General features: G+C 47.1%; 1 protein-coding gene across 1 annotated transcript; it reads left to right on the plus strand.

Moving 5' to 3' along the window:
* The first annotated feature begins 486 nt into the window (after positions 1 to 486).
* Positions 487 to 15,898, plus strand: LOC125716028 (melanopsin-A-like). The gene is made up of 10 exons (XM_048988243.1): positions 487 to 756; positions 5,296 to 5,438; positions 5,928 to 6,061; positions 6,739 to 6,942; positions 7,043 to 7,214; positions 8,164 to 8,325; positions 8,980 to 9,087; positions 10,647 to 10,833; positions 10,931 to 11,089; positions 14,661 to 15,898. The coding sequence occupies exons 1-10, from the start codon at positions 604 to 606 to the stop codon at positions 14,832 to 14,834; spliced, it is 1,596 nt and encodes a 531-aa protein (XP_048844200.1). The 5' UTR covers positions 487 to 603; the 3' UTR covers positions 14,835 to 15,898.
* Positions 15,899 to 19,058: the final 3,160 nt, after the last annotated feature.

Here is a 19,058-nt window from a genome sequence, read left to right on the forward strand (position 1 = left end):
TACAAGCCCATAATAGCCAGAAAAAAGTAGATTATTAACTAGATAAGGGAGGGGGATTGTTACAAGGGAACAGGATACCCTAATCTATCTAGAAAATACGATGTTTTTAGAATAATTCCAGTCACATGACTTTAGCACAAGACCTGCCTGTTCGGATCACACTAGTTCGTATCACACTAGTTCGTATCACACTAGTTCGGATCACACTAGTTCGTATCACACTAGTTCGTATCACACTAGTTCGGATCACACTCAGAAGTAGGGAATCTAAAGCACAAACAGCTAACAGTGCGTTTTCACTGCTGCATCTCTTCAGATTGTCAAAGCTCCACCTGAATGGGTTGAAGGGGAGAGATAGAACGATAGAGAGAGAGGGGGAGAGACACCAGGATGGAGCATGTGCGGGTTGGGGGTATAAATGGCCGAATGGCCATGCTGGAGGGGCAGGCACGTTGGGAGGGGGCAGGCACACTGGGAGGCCTCGGCTCGGTGGGGGACTCGCGCTCTGACAGCAGGACCTGAGCTGATGCTGGGGGCCTGAGGTGGAACACAGCCCCTCTCTACGTTTGTCTTTGTTCTTTTTTTCCCCCGATATCTGGGGGCATGAATACCCTGCTGCCCCTCCGAGGGGGTGTCCACTGCTCCCCACCGGACCCCAGCTGCCCTAGCGGTGGGACTCAGCCGGCCGGCCCAGCCTGGAATGACAGCGCGGAGAGTGCCTTCAGGCATGTGGAGCTAACCCCCACGGCCACCTCTGTGAGTGATGCTCTTTGTGTGGGGTGGGGGGGGGGTAGAGGTTGTGCAGGTGGGTGTTTATGTCAGAATTGTGAGGTTATTTGTGCTTACGGATGCTGCTGAAGGGCAGATGTGAGGATGGGTTGAAGACCTTTGTACCCCAACAGTTTAAAGTTTGAGCTGGTGTGGTTCCGGAGCCCCCCCCCCCCCCCCCCCCCCCTCCCCGTCGGTGAGTGTCCGCCTGGATTCGCGGAGCCGCGGTGTTGTGTGTGATCTCTGTTCATAAAGGTGGGTGTTCGCTGGAGCTACAGAAAGACGCGACAAGCCGCCTTTTCTACACGAGCGGGACAAATATTTTCTGTTCATCCTTCTAAATAAATTATTGAGCGAGCCGCAAATCATAAAACTTAAATGATAACATATACGACTGTTATGTATGTCATGTATACTGGTTTCCAGTACAGTGCACTGAAATTAATTTTACTTCGATTAATTTGACTTATGTCCTTGACCAGAAACAGACCGATCGGGGATAACGTATCAAAAGATCGCTTTAAGTAAATATACCGCTTATATTAAAGTGCTTTTTTCCTGGTGTGTGATTATATGCCAACAGGTAGGCTATGTAGCGCAGCCCACCAAACTGTCCAATTTTACTAATGGAAAAAAAAAAACTTATTTTGATACTAACGCGACCGTTTAGGTCTATTACAATATTGTTTTTGGTATCTTAATATTGGTTACGGTGACTGAGGGCACTAGTCGTCACTGATATTTGATTACTGTCCTCATCAAGAGTGCCGGACACGGAAAACTTTTTAGGATGAATAAAAATAACTTGATTTTAACGTATTTGCATTTCCTCACTTTACCCGCTATCTTCAGTTGAATTTGTTTTATGTGATAATTTATTTTAAATAATAATAATCACCAGTCGGCAAACTGATAGTTTAAAATAAAGTGTATTGTATTGACTTTAATGACAAGAGATTATGCTGAATTTGGGGTGTGATGGTACTGTACAGACAGTAGGGGGCAATGTTCTCATTTTAGTGAGAGACCCAAACACTCCGTGATTACAGTCTCTTAAATCTCTGCTCATTGTCTCCGCCTCTGTTTGAACTTTGATAGTAGCCTCGTTGTGAATCAAAGATAGCCTGAAGTATCAAAGACATTCAGCTATAAATGAACCCATGGGGGAAAAAACTGCAATAATTTGTGAGGTAAGGATGCAAGTTGTTTTAAAGGATGACTGTTGGCAGGCAGGTTACTCGGGTCGGTGTCACTGCCCTGAAGATGGTCAGCCTGTGACCCTGACAGTGTGTCAGTGGGGTGTGGGTCTCCCTTTACTCATAGTTTACTCGCTAATGGGCACTGACTCACGGGATAGCTAGTATCTGTCTGGCAGTTACTGGCCAGGGTCGATGCTACCCATGTGGGAGATAAAAACAGGCTGGGACCCACATCCTTCAGACTCTCATATTCCTGCTGAAGAACCATGGAGGGGCAGCATCCCTGAGCGGAGATGGCCCGGAAAATGGGACATGCCGGCTTCGTAATGTCAAGAACCGGGGCTGGGTGGCTGAGCGTCTTGCGTTCTGAAGAGAATTCTGTCCTTGTCTGTGTTTGTCTCTGTCTGTCTGTCTGTGTTTGTCTCTGTCTGTCTGTCTGTGTTTATCTCTGTCTGTCCTTGTCTGTGTTTGTCTCTGTCTGTCTGTGTTTGTCTCTGTCTGTCTGTCTGTCTGTGTTTGTCTCTGTCTGCCTGTGTTTGTCTCTGTCTGTCTGTCTGTGTTTGTCTCTGTCTGTCTGTCTGTGTTTGTCTCTGTCTGTCTGTGTTTATCTCTGTCTGTCTGTCTGTCTGTGTTTGTCTCTGTCTGTCTGTCTGTCTGTCTGTCTGTGTTTGTCTCTGTCTGTCTGTGTTTATCTCTGTCCCTCTGTCTGTGTTTATCTCTGTCTGTCTGTCTGTCTGTGTTTCTCTCTGTCTGTCTGTCTGTGTTTGTCTCTGTCTCTCTGTCTGACTGTCTCTGTCTATATTTGTCTATGTCTGTCTCTCTGTTTGTCTGTCCAGTGAAGGGAATCGTAATGCTTCAGCAAACCAGGACCTTTTGGACAAGTCTATGCTTCTAGCTTTGTGGGAACAGTCTGGGGAAGGTCCTTTCTGTTCCAGCATGACTGTGCCCCGGTGCACAAAGCCAGGTCCATAAAGACATGGTTGGGTGCATTTAGCATGGAAGGGCTTGACTGGTCAGCACAGAGCATTGACCTCAACCCCATAAAATACCTTTGGGATGAACTAGAATGGAGATTGCAAGCCAGGTCTTCGCGTCCAACATCAGTGCCTGACCTTACAAATGCTCTTCTGGATGAATGAGCAAAAATTCCCACAGACACACTTTAAAAGCCTCCCCAGGAGAAAGGCAGAAGTTATAGCTAAAAAAGGTGGGACCAGCTCCATATTGACGCCTATGGAATTAGAAGGGGAAGCCATACAAGTTCCTGTAGATGCAATGGCCAGGTGTCACAACACTTTTGTCTATATTATCTGTCTGTCTGTCTGTCTGTCTCTCTCTCTCTCTCTCTCTCTCTCTTTGATTTTATCACAGTGAGATAGACACCATATTTCCAGGTAATGGGAGGTCACAATTTAAGCAGCTGTTTATGTTAAGTCAAGATTTTTGTTGTTGCAGGTCTTGCTGGTTTTCTAAAGCTTTGCCGTTTCGGTGGTCACACCGGTCGTGACACCGTCGTGTCAAACCTCCCTCCCACGGTCACCTCTGTGCTTTTCACTTAGGTCATCGTTTATTATTTATGTGCTGTCATGATGCCAGCTGCTTCTCTGTTCTGGCTTCATGGCTGCTTTAGAAGAAGCACTGGAAAAATCTCATTTCGTCTCCCTTGCAGTGTGAATTTTAAATTGCAGAAGCTGAGAGCGACATGATTATTTTCCTTAATCTTCTTATTTGTTGGGGGGGAAAAATTCTGCTGTGGAAGAGCAGCTGTTGGATAAAAGGTCTCTCCTTCATGGCCTTTAAAACATGTATGCAAGACAGAAGAGAAGATCCCAGGCTGTGAATATGTATTTTAAAAACCATTATTAATGCACAGGCAGTTTGTGCTGTTTCTGTACAAAGAGCAGCTGTTTGTACAGTGTGTGAGGCAGATATAAAGTAACTCCATTGTAACAATCAATTGTTGTTGAATAATGAATGACACTGAAGTAACTTTCAGAAAAAAAAACATTCTTCTTATTCATAATTCAGGAACTGGGAAAGACCCAGTTGGAATGGGAGCTTTCATGCACACAGATCAGGTCAGACACCCACGCTCATCTCTCTGGGCTCGCCTGTCCACTTGGGCTGATATACTGCTAAATGATTTTTTATTATGCTTTTATTTGCCGTTTGTACAGGTATGAGTGCAGGTATATTGGAATGCTTCTTTTCCCATATCCCATCATGCTCTCCTTGCACACAACTATCGTCCCTCACTCCTTGGTTCTTGGTTATTTGTGAAATCAGCGATTGGGGGGTCCCAGTCATTTTTATTTGGTGGTCCTTGGTTTAAGACCCTCTGTCTTGTACGATTGATGAAGTGAAGGCTGGTCACCAGAGAGATCCATCTCACCCACCGGGCTCAGTGAGTTCACAGTGCCGATCAAATGGAGCCAATATGGCTGTGGTGAGTGTGTTTATTAAAGCTGACAGCCGCCCTCTATCAACACAGTGAGCCTGCGTTACACATACACTGAGGTCAGAGGGGGAATATCGGGTGCAAAAAAGCTTTACGTGTTCATGAGGTGTTCAGTGTTCCGTGTTTTAATCACAAGACCATCCTAGGTGTTGCCATTAAATGTGATGGGTATCGATTTACTGGGTCAGCCAGTCCCTGGAGTAACTGCGAGTTAACAGTACACTCTATAAAGAGCATTCAGGGCATCACCAGCTGGTGAAAATAGTGAAATACGCACCCATCAGCAACTGCTTAATGGGACAGGAGTCGGAGGCTGCGGTCCGCAGAGGCAGCCGATACCGTGGGGGTTAATGAGGTCCTCCTGGGCGCAGAGGCAGTGGAGCCCGTGGGGGTTAATGAGGTCCTCCTGGGCGCAGAGGCAGTGGAGCCCGTGGGGGTTAATGAGGTCCTCCTGGGCGCAGAGGCAGTGGAGCCCGTGGGGGTTAATGAGGTCCTCCTGGGCGCAGAGGCAGCCGAACCCATGGGGGTTAATGAGGTCCTCCTGGGTACAGAGGCAGCCGAGCCCGTGGGGGTTAATGCATTTTACATTTGTATTTTTTGTGTTTTTTTTTTATTCTGCATTTCCGTTGGAATCTATTTGGGAGTCGCATACTCAGTTTGGTTGTAATGGTACAATGACAGCAAAGGATACAGTTCAGTTCAATGTGATCTTTCTTTATCATTTTAAAGAAGGTCTTCATTCTGACCTCCAGTCTTCACAAAACCCATCATCCTCACATGATGACTTTGGGGAACTGTAGCCTTGTGTTTGGGATGAGTTACAGATTCATGATTTACACACTACATTCATCGAAAGGCATCTGCTTGCAGGCCGTGCCGGTGCCCCGGGCCCATCACCCTTATCCCACGGTGGACGTGCCGGACCACGCTCACTACACCATTGGATCAGTTATCCTGGCTGTGGGGATCACCGGAATGGTGGGGAATTTCCTGGTCATGTACGCCTTCTGCAGGTAGGCTGGGCTCGCCGTTCCACGGCTCGCTCTCATCAGTTACTATATTTGTCCCAGAATAACAAATGGCTTTAAATACCAGAAGGAAACATTTTTTCCTCCTGTCCATTTCATCAAGGGACCCCGTTGTGGATCTGGATTTGCCCTCCCTGTTGTTAATCGGAGTGGCCAGTTTTAGCTTTGCTCTACAAGCTGCCTGAGGGCAGAGGATCTCCTGTTGGCTGGTCGTAATGCCAAAAGACCAGCATTGCGCTTCTGAAGCTACAGCTGCCTCATACTGCCTCGCTTAATTAGCTCCTTTATTAATGTCCACCATGGCTCCATGTGTGTGGAGTTTGCATGTTCTCCCCGTGTTGTCATGGGGATTTTTCCAGGTACTCCGATTTCCCCCCACAGTCCAAAAACATACTAAAGTGAATTGGAGTTGCCAAATAATGTGTGTGTGTGTGTGTGTGTGTGTGTGTTAGCTGTTTCTGCATTCATCTACAGGAGCAGGAGTCTCAGGACACCGGCCAACATGTTCATCATCAACCTGGCCGTTGCAGACTTCCTCATGTGCGTCACCCAGACGCCCATCTTCTTCATCGCCAGCATGCATAAGAGGTGGATCTTCGGGGAGAAGGGTAAGGATTGGCGGCACGCCCCCCCCCCCCCCCCCGTCAAGCCCAGCCCATGGTTAGGACTTCCTACAACACAACTGCAGTGCCTTGTAGATGCTGTGTCCCCTACCTGGTCCCCCTGTGACCCTGACCAGGATAATAAGGTATAGGACAGATGATTAATTATTTAGGATTTCACCTGCTATTTGTCTTGCTTCCTTTGGGATTAATTGCATTCTTCTACATATACAGCCTTTGTCTTTGATGTGTGTTTTCTTGCAGGGTTGCCTACAGAGGCAACTTGTCAGTATTTTTTGACATTTACTTGTTTCCTTAATATTCTTTTTTAGGACGTGCTGTTTATGTACCTTTTATACTCAGTCTGCACTATATGCACTGACTTTGTATTTTGTCTTGTTTTGCGCTACATGTCTTGTTTGTCTGCAATATGCATCTTGTTGCTGTTCGCGCCAGAATTTCCCCCCGGCGTCAATGAAGTCCATCTTATTTTATCTGTTTTTAAGAGCAGCTATTATTCCTGCTCATTTGTCCTTTTAATGTGTACCATAAGGTAGGCCTTCCGTACCACGAGGTAGGCCTTCGTAAGTGGATTACCGCATTTCAGTGCCGGCATTCGCGATCTAAGGTATCACAGCATTCCCTCCCATGTGAGCTGAGCCTGCGGCCTGTTTCCCTGCCAGTCTGCGAGCTGTATGCCTTCTGCGGTGCCCTGTTCGGGATCTGCTCTATGATCACGCTCACGGTGATCGCCGTGGACCGCTACGTCGTGATCACGCGTCCGCTGGCCTCCATCGGGCTGCTTTCTCACCGCCGCGCACTCCTCATCCTCGCCGCCACCTGGGGCTACTCCCTGAGCTGGAGTCTGCCGCCCTTTTTCGGCTGGAGTGAGTGTGCCTGGCTCGGGGGGGGGCAAAAGGAAGTACGACACGAGTCTGGCCCCACCCGTAATGATGTCACGCTTTCCCACCCCACCCCCCCCGTCAGGTGCTTACGTCCCAGAGGGCCTGCTGACCTCCTGCACCTGGGATTACATGACCTTCACCCCCTCGGTGCGGGCCTACACCATGCTGCTCTTCATCTTTGTCTTCTTCATCCCACTCTTCATCATCATGTACTGCTACGCCTTCATCTTCCGCTCCATCCGGGAGACAAACAAGTACGTGAGTCGCAGTGATGTTTAAAAACCGCCCATCGGGTACATCGTATGAGATGAGATCATATGACATAAGACAGAACATTATTGATCCCTGTGAATTCTTTGTGAAGCATCACAGAAGGACTAAATGCAACCAACTTCTGGCTGATGGAGCAGCTCCGTTTGATTTCACACATATATATCAAACACGAGTAACTGAGGTGATTTATAGACGATTATTTACACTGGACATGTTCCCTGTCACCCGGACTCTGCAATATTAGCTACATGATCATGAGGCAAGGTCAGGCCGAAGCATAAAGCACTGAAGCGCGTCGTGTCTGCCCACCGAACCGAGATGTGTCAGCCTGCGGCCCCCAGGCTGAGAGATGCGTCGAGGACGAGCTCTCAGCTGGACAGATGGTCGATTGGGGAGCCCGGTGTGGTTAATTTAAGTACCAGTTTACTGGTTGCGTCACGTCATGTAAAAAATGGCCTCAGAAAACCGTCAGGACCTTCAGGGTGACATGGAGGGAATCTCTGAGCTCAGTAAATATATACTGTTATATATGCAGCCCTGTCCATTGCGACGCAATATGTTTCTGTACTGTATGTTTCACATCAGTATAAATATGTAAACTTTGTTTGGTGTGTGCGTGTGTTTGGGTGTGCATGTCTGCATGTCTGCGTGTGTGTGTCTGCATGTGTGTGTCTGCATATCTGTGTGTGCATGTCTGCATGTACGTGTCTGCATGTCTGCGTGTGTCTGTGTGTGCATGTGTGCAAATCTGCATGTGTGTGTCTGCATGTCCGTGTGTCTACATGTCTGCATGTGTCTGTGTGTGCATGTCTGCATATCTGCGTGTGTGTGTCTGCATGTCTGCGTGTGTCTGTGTGTGCATGTCTGCATATCTGCGTGTATGTGTCTGCATGTCTGCGTGTCTGCATGTCCTGCGTGTGCTTCTCGCAGGGCCGTGAACGAAATCAACAAGGAGAGCAAGAAAGACTCGATGAAGAAGTTCCAGCGCATGAAGAGCGACTGGAAGATGGCTAAGATTGCGCTCATCCTCATCCTGCTCTACGTCGTCTCCTGGTCTCCGTACTCCTGCGTGGCCTTAACAGCGTTTGCGGGGTGAGGCTGCGCGTCACGGTGGATCAGGTTGCATTGCGTCGACACGCTCACATTCGCAGCTAATGCTGCACCATCCTCACTCTGCAGCTGCTTTCCCACCATCATTTATACCTCTATATGTTTGTTTATTATTTGCACATTTTTATTTCAGTTTCAATCTGTTTTTACTTTTATTCTATTTCTTGTTTTTTGTGCTTTTGTTTTGATTGGATGTTTAATTTAACATGTCACACTACCATCTGCACCAAATCAAATTCCTTGTGACTGGCAATCAAAAGGATTCTGGACATATTTCACTAAGAAAAACCTCATTAATTTCACAGTAACACAGCCTATCTGCTCAGCAAAGTGTAATCAGTTTATCCCCTAAGAGCCAGACCATCTATTAGGAGGCTGGACATTGACTGTCGACCGGGATAGATGGGATACTGATGGCTAATGTTAGCTTAGCAGGATTTTTATGGATTCTGGAAATTTAGCCAGCGCTGGTCCAAGCCCATGTGGAGTCCTGGGGAAGCTTCACCTCCCCCCAGAAGAGGGTGCTCTGGGTGGCCATCTAGCGGACCTGAGTGGCACCATGGATTGCATGAAGTTACTGTTCTGGGTGTCATAAACAACGGCATGTGAGGTGAGCCGCCCTCTCTCCCCCCGCAGGTACGCCGACATGCTTACGCCGTACATGAACTCGGTGCCTGCCGTCATTGCCAAAGCTTCGGCCATCCACAACCCCATCATCTACGCCATCACGCACCCCAAGTACAGGTAGGGGCCCGAGGAGGCGGGACCTGGTGAACGGGGCCTGGTTTGACCCTTAGAACCCGACAAACGCGAAATGCCTCGATTTTTCGCTCCCGCTAATCTCAGGCTTGTGACTCTGGATAGACTCGAATCGCATGTCTATGGAATCTAGAGAAATCACTCGATCCGGTCGTCCAACATTGTGCGCTAAAGTATTCCAGAGTAATCCTGTGCACAGTGAGGCATATTTTTTACTAGAAATAACAACAAAACACAGCATTTTATTTATTGGGGAGACAATTACTTGATATTTTCACAATATTTATTCACAAAAGTTGGTATATGTATGCTTGATGTCAAAAGAGTCGAACGTGCCCATCGTGTAAGTGCAACGCCTCCCACACAACAACGTGGAGCTGGTCTGTTGCTTAGAATATTCCACCCTCATCTTGATGGACTTCAACTGACCGACAGAAGTTTCGTTCTCAAATTTCACTTCATCAACCATGGGAAACCTTTAGCGATAAACATTCAGCAGAAGACTCTAAAACTATCTGTTATGCTTGTGTTTATCCAGCGGATCGTAATTTAAAAAACCATAAAGCACATGTGGGTAACTCATGTACATACCATGTAACAGGCCTAAAATCAAAGGGATAGAAAAATACTCAAAATTGGACAGAAAATTAATCAAAAATGAATAGAAAAATGCTCAGAAATGGACAGAAAAATGCTCATAAAGGATGGGGTTTGACGGGTTAAGCTGATGGGGAGTCCTGAGCTGAGCAGTGGTGCCTCAGTCAGCAGACAGTAAGCCAACATACTCTGAGATCACCGGCTGCCATTTTTCACCAGAAAATCACCAGAGCTGGAGACACGACTGCGTGCTCACGAAAATAAGGAAAAAGGGGAGGGACCTCGTTGTGCTATTTCAATATTTTTGGAGAACTGGAGAATTTTTGTATGAATGAATCATGCTGGTATTTTATAAATGCATCATCTCTGCCGACCACCAGGAGCCCTCGGCTGTCTATTCAAATATACCCTGGTGTCCACTTTCCTCAGCAGCGTCCGTCACTGTCTGTAGAGAGCTTCTGATTGGTTGAAAGCCTGAGTCAATCAGCTTTAATGTAAAGTTACCCTGGTGATTGCTAATTGAGGGTCACTGCACAAAGTCAGAATCTAGATCTAAATCAATAAGTTGGTTGTGGCTTATGGATTTCCTGACACCAAGTCATGCCATTGAATTCTGGGTAATGATTCTGGGAAACAATCTGGTCACCTGTCATTACTGATGGCAGTGGTTACCAGTACAGTGATGATCCTAGGCCTGGTATTTATCACTTTGGACCATGATTTGAGGTCCAGAGTATGATAGGTGGTCATACTGTCAGATGCATTGACCTGTTTCACTCATGCTGAAAGCATTTATTTTGTGTTCCATGTTCCTAGTTACACTGTGTTGAATTCAGAGCAGCCGCGTTATATCTATGTAGAGCTATTCTCCCTCCGTTCATTGCAACTCTATCAACACTAGATCTACGCTGAAGGTATGAATACCTGTGTGGTGTATCTGCTGCCAGGTCCGCCCTCGCCAGATACATCCCCTGCCTGGGCGTCCTGCTCTGTGTCCCTGCCCAGGATCGCTTCGTCACCAGCAGCTTCATGTCCGCCCGCCGATCCACGCTCATCAGCCAGTCGTCGGTGCTCAACAACCCCCTGCACCGCAGCATCAAGTCCCATCTCTCCTCCGCGTTGGACAACGAGTCCGTAGGTACCCCGTCCCATCCACCGGGCCACTCTGGCTAATCGATGGCAGTGAGCAATCTGACAATGACGGCTTTTATTCCGGCCCGTGATGCCCCAGGCCCCAGCAGACACGGATGCCAAACGCGACCTCAGCAGTCCGGGCTCAGGGCCCGCCAGTCGCCAGGTGTCCAGCCAGATTGCCATGGACAGCGCTGAGTTGCTGCCTATCTACTACTCCAGCTCCATCAAGAACCATGACTCGACTGTTTTTGAGAAGGTAGGAGACCCTCCCATGATGCTGTCAACAACTAATTCTGTGCCGCTTCAAACGTCTTATGGCGCCCCAGAACTTCAGAACGATGTCACCTGACTGGAGCCCTGCCGACTGCCATGCTGTGTTTGAAGCTCGGGGGGAAGGACAGTCCTTGGGGACGATGTGACACTGCCGCTGGCCCAGGACTCGCTGTGACAGGTGGATTACCTTCAGAGCAGTTGCACTCAGAGATTCTCCCCCAACTGTAAGCCTCCTGTGGAGGTTTCCGTCAGTGGAGGAATGCACTCTGCTCGTTCTCCTCAGTAATTGGATATAGATTGACTCTCACCACAGTTTCCCACAGGGACACTTGAGTGATTGAATCTTTCCTAAGCGATCAAACAAGTTTGTCTAGAGAGTCGTCTACTGAACACCCTTGGAGACGCAACTGACGTTTATTGGTTTGATTCCTTTAAATGATTCTGTCCTGTTACGCATCAGGTAAAATGCTAAGACAGTGTTAGATCATGCCGTCAGCGTTTGGGGTCCGTAAGGCAGCCATAGAACACTAGTGGCGCTTTAGCATCATTCTCGGGTGTTTGGTAAAGTGTCGCTAGCTGTTTGAACCCCAGCACTTCTCACCATTCTTGACAGCACTGCTACACTGGATGACCAGGTGGAATTGGATCGTTTCATTTATCTCAGGATCTGAGGGGTAGCTGTGTGCCACGGGGATTGTTGCGGATTATTTTGAGTTTTTAGCACACAGCTGACATTACAGGCCCCTTGAGGACAGACGCACTCCTGCATGCCTCACTGGCCGGGGCCATTATCAGACTGTCACTCTTCATTTTCATGCCACTTTCTCAGTGCCATGAAAAAGTGACACTTCTGGAGCTTCACAGGCTACAACATAGTAGCTGGTGAACCAAGGGTGGTTATGAAGGCCAGAGAACAGGAAGCCCAGGGTGCACTGAGATTTATACCACTATTGTAATGATAATGCACATCATGCACGTATATACTGGCTGCTCTAGGAGGTAATTGGTTTTTGACAGTGCGACCCCCATCCATTCTGTGACCTTCACATCGCCCCTAAATCCTGCCACACTTGAGGTCTAATCAATGTCAGCTTGACTTCAAGCAGCTCCCGAGCTCCGGAATGATGACGCCCAATTGATTATGAATGATCCGCTAATTGGATTCTGGCCTATATTTGGTGTTTATGAGTCCTGATTGAGCGAAATTTCTGGAGCTGCGTTTGCGGTGACATTTTTCCAAACGACATTTCCTAATTTTAATCACTATAATGAGCCTAATGAGTGTATAATGAGTGTAATTGCAAACTATAAATGTTAATTCATAAATCATAGCCAATTAACAAATATGCAACTAAATGATTTCATTAAATTACACGTTAACTTCTATGTTGTTTCCCGTGCACCAGCTATGCCCAATCAACCAAACACCTTTCATTCATTCATCTTCAAATGTACAAATGACATCAGCTAAGAAAACAGCATATTTAGACCATGATTTTGTAACAATCCATCAAAACATTTTGAAATGAATAATCACTTGGCACAAAAGTCACCAATCTGCACGTAGCAGTTTGCGTAAAACGGTATTATTGTAGTTTTTTATTTTTTGGTTTAGTTCTTATTTTTATATTATTTTCAGTTTTGGATCGAAATTACGTTTAGCTAGTGTGTGGTTTAATTTTTTATTTTTAAGATATATTTCTATTCAGTTTTTATATGTTGTAGTTGTAGATTGAGTAATTTTATTTATAGGGATAGACTTTAACTGTAGAGCTATTTCATGTGTCTGACATTAGCAGCCAGGACACGTTATGCGCTTAAGGTAAGCAGTGTGGCCGCCTCCCATGGCCGCCTCCCATGGCCGCCTCCCATGGCCGCCTCCCATGCCGCTTTCACTGCTCAGGTACCAGCTCGTCCTCTGTCCGGCACAGGATTAACCTGAGACATAGAGCTTCGGTCTGTCTCAAGCCATGCAGGAGGGGCAAACATACTGGTCCTGTTACAGTTAAATAGGGACAAAATGGATGGAGCGGCGAAGGGATGGGGTGATGAAGAGGCCGAGGGACTGGCGGAAGGAGTGCGAATAAGTCTCTGCATCCCCAAAGTTTGTTTCGCCGTGGTGGGCGGTGTCCCTAGCATGTCCTATTTACTGGCTGGTCATTAGTCTTTTCCAGTACACTGGCCAATCAGGGAGCCTCTCCTGTCCCACATGACCCTCAGTGCTCCTCCTCATTGGTGTGGTTGTGCAGGTGACACTGGTCAGGCTACTGAGTGTCAGGGTCTGTAATGAAGCCACCCTTTGCGAACTTTACAAACTGGCCAGCAGGTCCGTGGGTCGTGGGGGTCCGGAGCCTATCCTGGAAGCAATGGGCACGAGGCAGGGAACAACCTGCAGGGTTGCAGGGCACACTCACACACCATTCACTCTCACTCTCACTCTCACGTGGGGGGAAACCGGAGTACCCGGAGGAAACCCCACGACGACAAGGGGAGAACATGCAAACTCCACACACGTGACCCAGGCGGAGACTCGAACCCGGGTCCCAGAGGTGTGAGACAACAGTGCTAACCACTGCACCACCATGCCGCCCCCTATTGTCTGTTATATTCTTAGCATTTGATTCTGTTTCTTAGTTTCCCTGTTGGTCTCTTGGTTCCATGATTAAATTTATTAGACCCCCCCCCCCCCATTTCCCAGTGCCTCATGATTATTCCACCTGATGGCTCGTTGTCCTGCTCCCTCCCTGATTGGTTCATCGTTCCGCGTCTCTTCTGCGGCTTCCTAACCCGGTTTGCTTTGTGCCTATAAGTTCCCGCCTTAGGTCAGTTCTGCAGTTGGTCATTGTGTCAGAATGTGTGTTTCTCTGGTCTCAGTAGTTATTTGTTTTCCCGTTTGGCTTTTCTTTCCACTCATTGTCGTCTCTTTATTTTGCATCTTCCTGGTTTTAAGTTACCCTAATGAACCCCTTTGTTTACTGGCACCCCAAAGTGGATCGTCGCTTTTCCCCCTGCCTGTGTCATGCTGCGTGGTGACAGCTGAGCTCTCGTGGTGTAGAACTCTGCATCAAAAGCTTAAATTACTTTGTCTGTGAGCAGCGAATGTGCTCAGTTATGCATATGAAAGCAATCTCTGTAAATCGGTCTGTTTGCAGTTTTCTGCCTTGACATCTTGAACGATGCAGATCAATCATATCTTCTCAGTTCAGTTTGTAATCTTCTGCACGTTGTGTCCCTACCAGCTCATGTGCTCTGTAATGCTCATCATTTGCATGTTCTGCATTCACTCTGCATGTTTGCTTGACTTTTTTAATCTAGACAATTAATTACTGAACACATGCCACTGACGAATCACAGGCTTCTGCCTCCGCAGGCCATCTTGCTTCCCAGCTCCTCCTTGTCACTCTCAGCTGTCTGAGTGCTTTTCACAGCTTGAAGGAGAACTTCCTGTGTTGCTATGGCAGCATCAGCTGAATGGCACCTTGATAAATGACCCTCCTTCTGTGCCAGTAATGTCTGTGATTGAGTCTCTTTTCTCTTCCTGTTGATGTCAATAGGCCGGTGTCGTACAGGAAGGGGCGGGATTTAAGGCAGCTGTTGATCGCATCCCCAGCATCTTCGTCACGTCAGAGTCCAGCCACGCCCTTCCCGGGTCAGGTGGTCCGGCCATCTCCAAGTCCAGCCCTCACTTAGACCCAGTCCCCCCCTCCCAGCCAAAGAACAGCATCTAACTTTTTGTTCACTATTTCTCCAACTAGTCGTGTTAATTTATGCATCTTTCCCATAAAAGTGTTTTTAAGGGCTGTAAACAGTGTACACCTTTCTCTGTGAAGTAACAGCACAGGTCTGAAAAGGTGCTCATCCTGTTCATGTCCCTCCCTCAACCTCGAGCAACCTGTGATGATGGAAACTTAAGCACCACTTTTACACGCATGGTTGCCATTGCTGCTGACACTGTTGGAATGATCCACTTTCCCCCCTTAATGACAAGGTGCTGGAATGACCCACTTTCCCCCCTTAATGACATAGTGTTGGAATGATCCACTTTCCCCCCTTAATGACATGATGTTGGAATGGTCCACTTTCCCCCCTTAATGACATAGTGTTGGAATGGTCCACTTTCCCCCCTTAATGACATGGTGTTGGAATGGTCCACTTTCCCCCCTTAATGACATGGTGTTGGAATGATCCACTTTCCCCCCTTAATGACATGGTGTTGGAATGGTCCACTTTCCCCATTAAAGCATCAGGCAACACACGCAGATCATTATTTGAAATGGAAAACTTTATTTATTTGAAATATTTTATTCTTTGCTGTCGCTTTAGAAATGTGATCCCTGGAATTACAAATGTGTAGGCATGCAGTAGTTTTATGACCGATGTTGGAATGTTCTGTATATAACGGGAGACAGCAGCCCTAACTGTCTGACGTGTGCTTAGTTATAAAGTCCTGCGTTTGCCCCAGTCAGTGTTGTCATCTTAGCTTTGTCCGCAGCCTGCTCTTTGACAAATACATGTGTTAGTTGCCTTTTATGGTGTTTTTAACATGTCGTGATTGTGACAAACAGTTTTCTTTGTTGTCCTGTGCGAATCGATGTGGGCAGATGTTGCTCTTCTCAGGCATGGACCCAACGTCAGAGGGGGACCTGGGGCGTGACGGGTGGCACCCCCAGGAACGACGGCTGTTTGGAGGACATAGTCTGTCTTTAGATCCTATAAGCAGCTTTTCGAAAACTCAAATGACAAGAATTGCTATTTAACGTTATGTAAATAAAGAAATAAATAAATAAATCGATCAATCAACAGCTTGGCTGTTCATTAACTATCCCATGAAACCAAGAAGCACTTCAATCAACACCATCCCAGCTGCGCCAAGGTCTCGATCTACCCAACCCAACTCAGGGTGCTCCCTGTAGCGCACACTGCTCATATTCTCAGGGGTCATGACCCCAGTGGTTACCCACAATCCTTTGTGCAGAAATTACATATTGGTGCCGCAAGGCCAGCCAATGAGCATCACCTCTGACCGTCGTCATTTGTATTTGCCTCCATATTTGCCAAAGAAATTAAGAAGGTAAAGTTGAATACTTACAAATCAGAGTATCTCATTGGCTTCTCCCATCCTTATGGGTACCTCTTACTGGTGAGTTTGTGGCCAATCAGATCCCAGAAAAAAAACACAACAAACTACCAACTGTCCTGGCATTTCATTTTCCTGTAAATTTCTGCTGATTTTAAAACTTAGTTTTGAATTTCACTCATTTTTGTGTAAATGGCAAACAGGCGTCAATCCCCAATGGACGGCGTGCTTCATCATGGTGTTGTTACCTTGGTTACCGGTGTGCTCTGTTACTATGGCATCACTTGTGTCTCAATGAGGGATTTATACCAGCAGCTCTCCTTCTTACCTCAGCCAAAGAGCCCCAAAAAGATACATCGATTTACTAATGCAGAAGCATACGTATATGGGGAGTCACTTATCGCTGCTACTCCTTAAGGATGCACTGTTCCCTGCAAGACAGTGGTTTGCATTAGTGTATTTTTTTAATACAGTGACCTTTTTCTCAGTTGTACTTATTAATGCTATTTACCGAATTTCCAATTTAATGCAGCCGGCTGTCGGGACTTTAAAATGTAATATATAAAGGATTTGGTTATTAATAAAGGAGGCTTCTGACAGGAAAGGCCTCAAGCAGCGTGTATACAGACGCTCCTCTACTTACGAACTTTCAGACATACGAACGGAGAGGACTGTATGTACAAATTGTGATCATTGGGCTCCCGTTTCCTGTCCGCAACATCAGTTTTTTTTTCTGAGCGCCAATTCTGCCCAGTACGACTTCTGGCCGCTACTCCTGCCGCGCTGCAGCGTAGCGTGCGTACTCACAGCATGCTACGTCTTTGTACTTCTGTATGCCCTTAAAATGATGTTGAATAACGACTTACGAACATTTCAAGTTGCAAACGGCCGTTCGGAATGTATCTTGTTCGTAAGTAGAGGAGCGTCTGTAGTATAAATGCGCTGAATATTAAGAATTTTGTAGTAGAATCATTTCTGTTTCTGTGTGCCATTTTGTTTACGTTTAAATTGAATGTCCATGACTGGCAGTGACGTGATTGGCTGAGAGTAACAGCAGCGCTGACGCACATGGGCCAGATCCATACAAATCACACCGGGACATGATGTAAGTCCCGCCTGCTCAGCAACTGATGTAATATCTCCTATAAAGTTTTTAAAAATATTTTTTAATTTAAGGACTGATAATGACAACGCTGTAAAACTTCTCATTCCGCCTGCTTTAATCTGTTAGCATAGCTGACTGCTAATTATATACTAATAGTAAATTTTAAGGTCAGTTCCATTAGGAATAATTGAATCTGAGCATTAAACTCTTATTGTATATACCACCGCAGCCCTGCAGGAGGTGCTATGAGTAACATTGAATTGGCTGGGTTCGGGTTAACAAGCCCTCATGAAGTGGGACAGACCGTGTCTCCCAAGGCTCCGATTTTTATGAGGGTCAGATAAAACCTGAGATTAAGCTTCCAAACAATCACCTCGACCGATCGACCAGCAGCTGAGGCTGCATGAAAACCAGCACGGCCCCTGGTCCCTGAGGGCGGCGGCATTTGGGACGTGTGGCCGGAAGGGGGCAAGAGGGGGGCTTTGCTGGATTTCTGTTACAGGACTGACACACGAGCGCACAGCAGAAACGCCCACTGCGGCACCAGCCGTTTGGGAGAGACTGTCACATAAGACCCTGCAAGACCCCTAAGCTCCATGCTGGCTTATTACCAAGAAGTCACACTGTGTATTTTTCTTGCTAATGCTCCCTACTTAGGAGCCTTAAGGGGAAACGCCGATGGCAATGTGCAGGTCAGAGGGGAAGTGGACAGAGGTCAAAGGTCAAGACAGCAGAAAGCTGCTATACATGCACACAGGCAAACGTGGGGCTATTTCTGAAATGAAACTGAAAGGTCTTGCTTGCTGTATATAATAATAAAGTCAGCAATGAGCTGCTGTAAATTCTCCATCTCCACCCAGTCCCAGCAAACCATCTCTCCGGAACCTTCCATCTACAGTATCTCTGTCTGTCCCGACCCCGTGTCATTTTGACTCAGCTCTGTGAGGGTACCGACATGTTACCCTGGTAAACGAGGTCCCTGCCATGTCTGACTCTCACTGCACATACTCTATACCCAAAGGCAGTGACTGCAGTGACAACTGTCTAGCAATCTGCCCGCTTCCATTAAACATAACTTCGCTCCCAGCTCCAGAGAAACGCTAAATCAGGTTTTTGTCCTCTCTGTGTGGTATCGGTGTAAGTACAGTTTAGCTGCCTGGTCTTTAGCTCCTGCTCCAGTACTAACCTGCACTACTTACTGGTCATTCACTGGAAGCTCACGCTGGCCGTATTTATAGCCAGCCTACAGCTGCATGCTTACTGTCTATCTCGCCTGTACGCCACTTTGGACTTAGTATCTGCTCATTGTAATTGTGAGTGCTTTAACTTGGCTGTGCACAGCACAAATGATGACGAATGAGCAGGCTGACAGCTCCTGAGAGTCAGCCTCCTATTCTGTGTGTTTTTCTATCGATGCATCTCGTGTCTGCTGTGATGTGCCCCTCGCCCTGCCAATTGTCGGTAAGTGGCGTCTCCTTTCATCCAAGTTTATCTCTCTCTCATTGAGGTGGGGGGGGGGGGGGACACAATAGATAGCCCTGCATATTTTCCACGTGAGTGTTGGGTGCATGTAGGCAGCTCGCCTGCTGCATGTGCTGGCATTTTTATTTTTGATGTCACCCCATTTCCATGTATTTATGACCCCAGCCACTGGAGTGTGGCTGGACCGTACCATTTAATGGGGGGGGGGGGGGGGGTGGGCAAGGCGGCAGCTCAGAATGAGGAATGGAGAATGTCTCATTATCAAATGTTTGGCAAGTGCTTTGAGTT

The sequence above is a fragment of the Brienomyrus brachyistius genome, chromosome 20 (assembly GCF_023856365.1).
Source record: "Brienomyrus brachyistius isolate T26 chromosome 20, BBRACH_0.4, whole genome shotgun sequence".
In the NCBI taxonomy this organism is placed as follows: Eukaryota; Metazoa; Chordata; class Actinopteri; order Osteoglossiformes; family Mormyridae; genus Brienomyrus; species Brienomyrus brachyistius.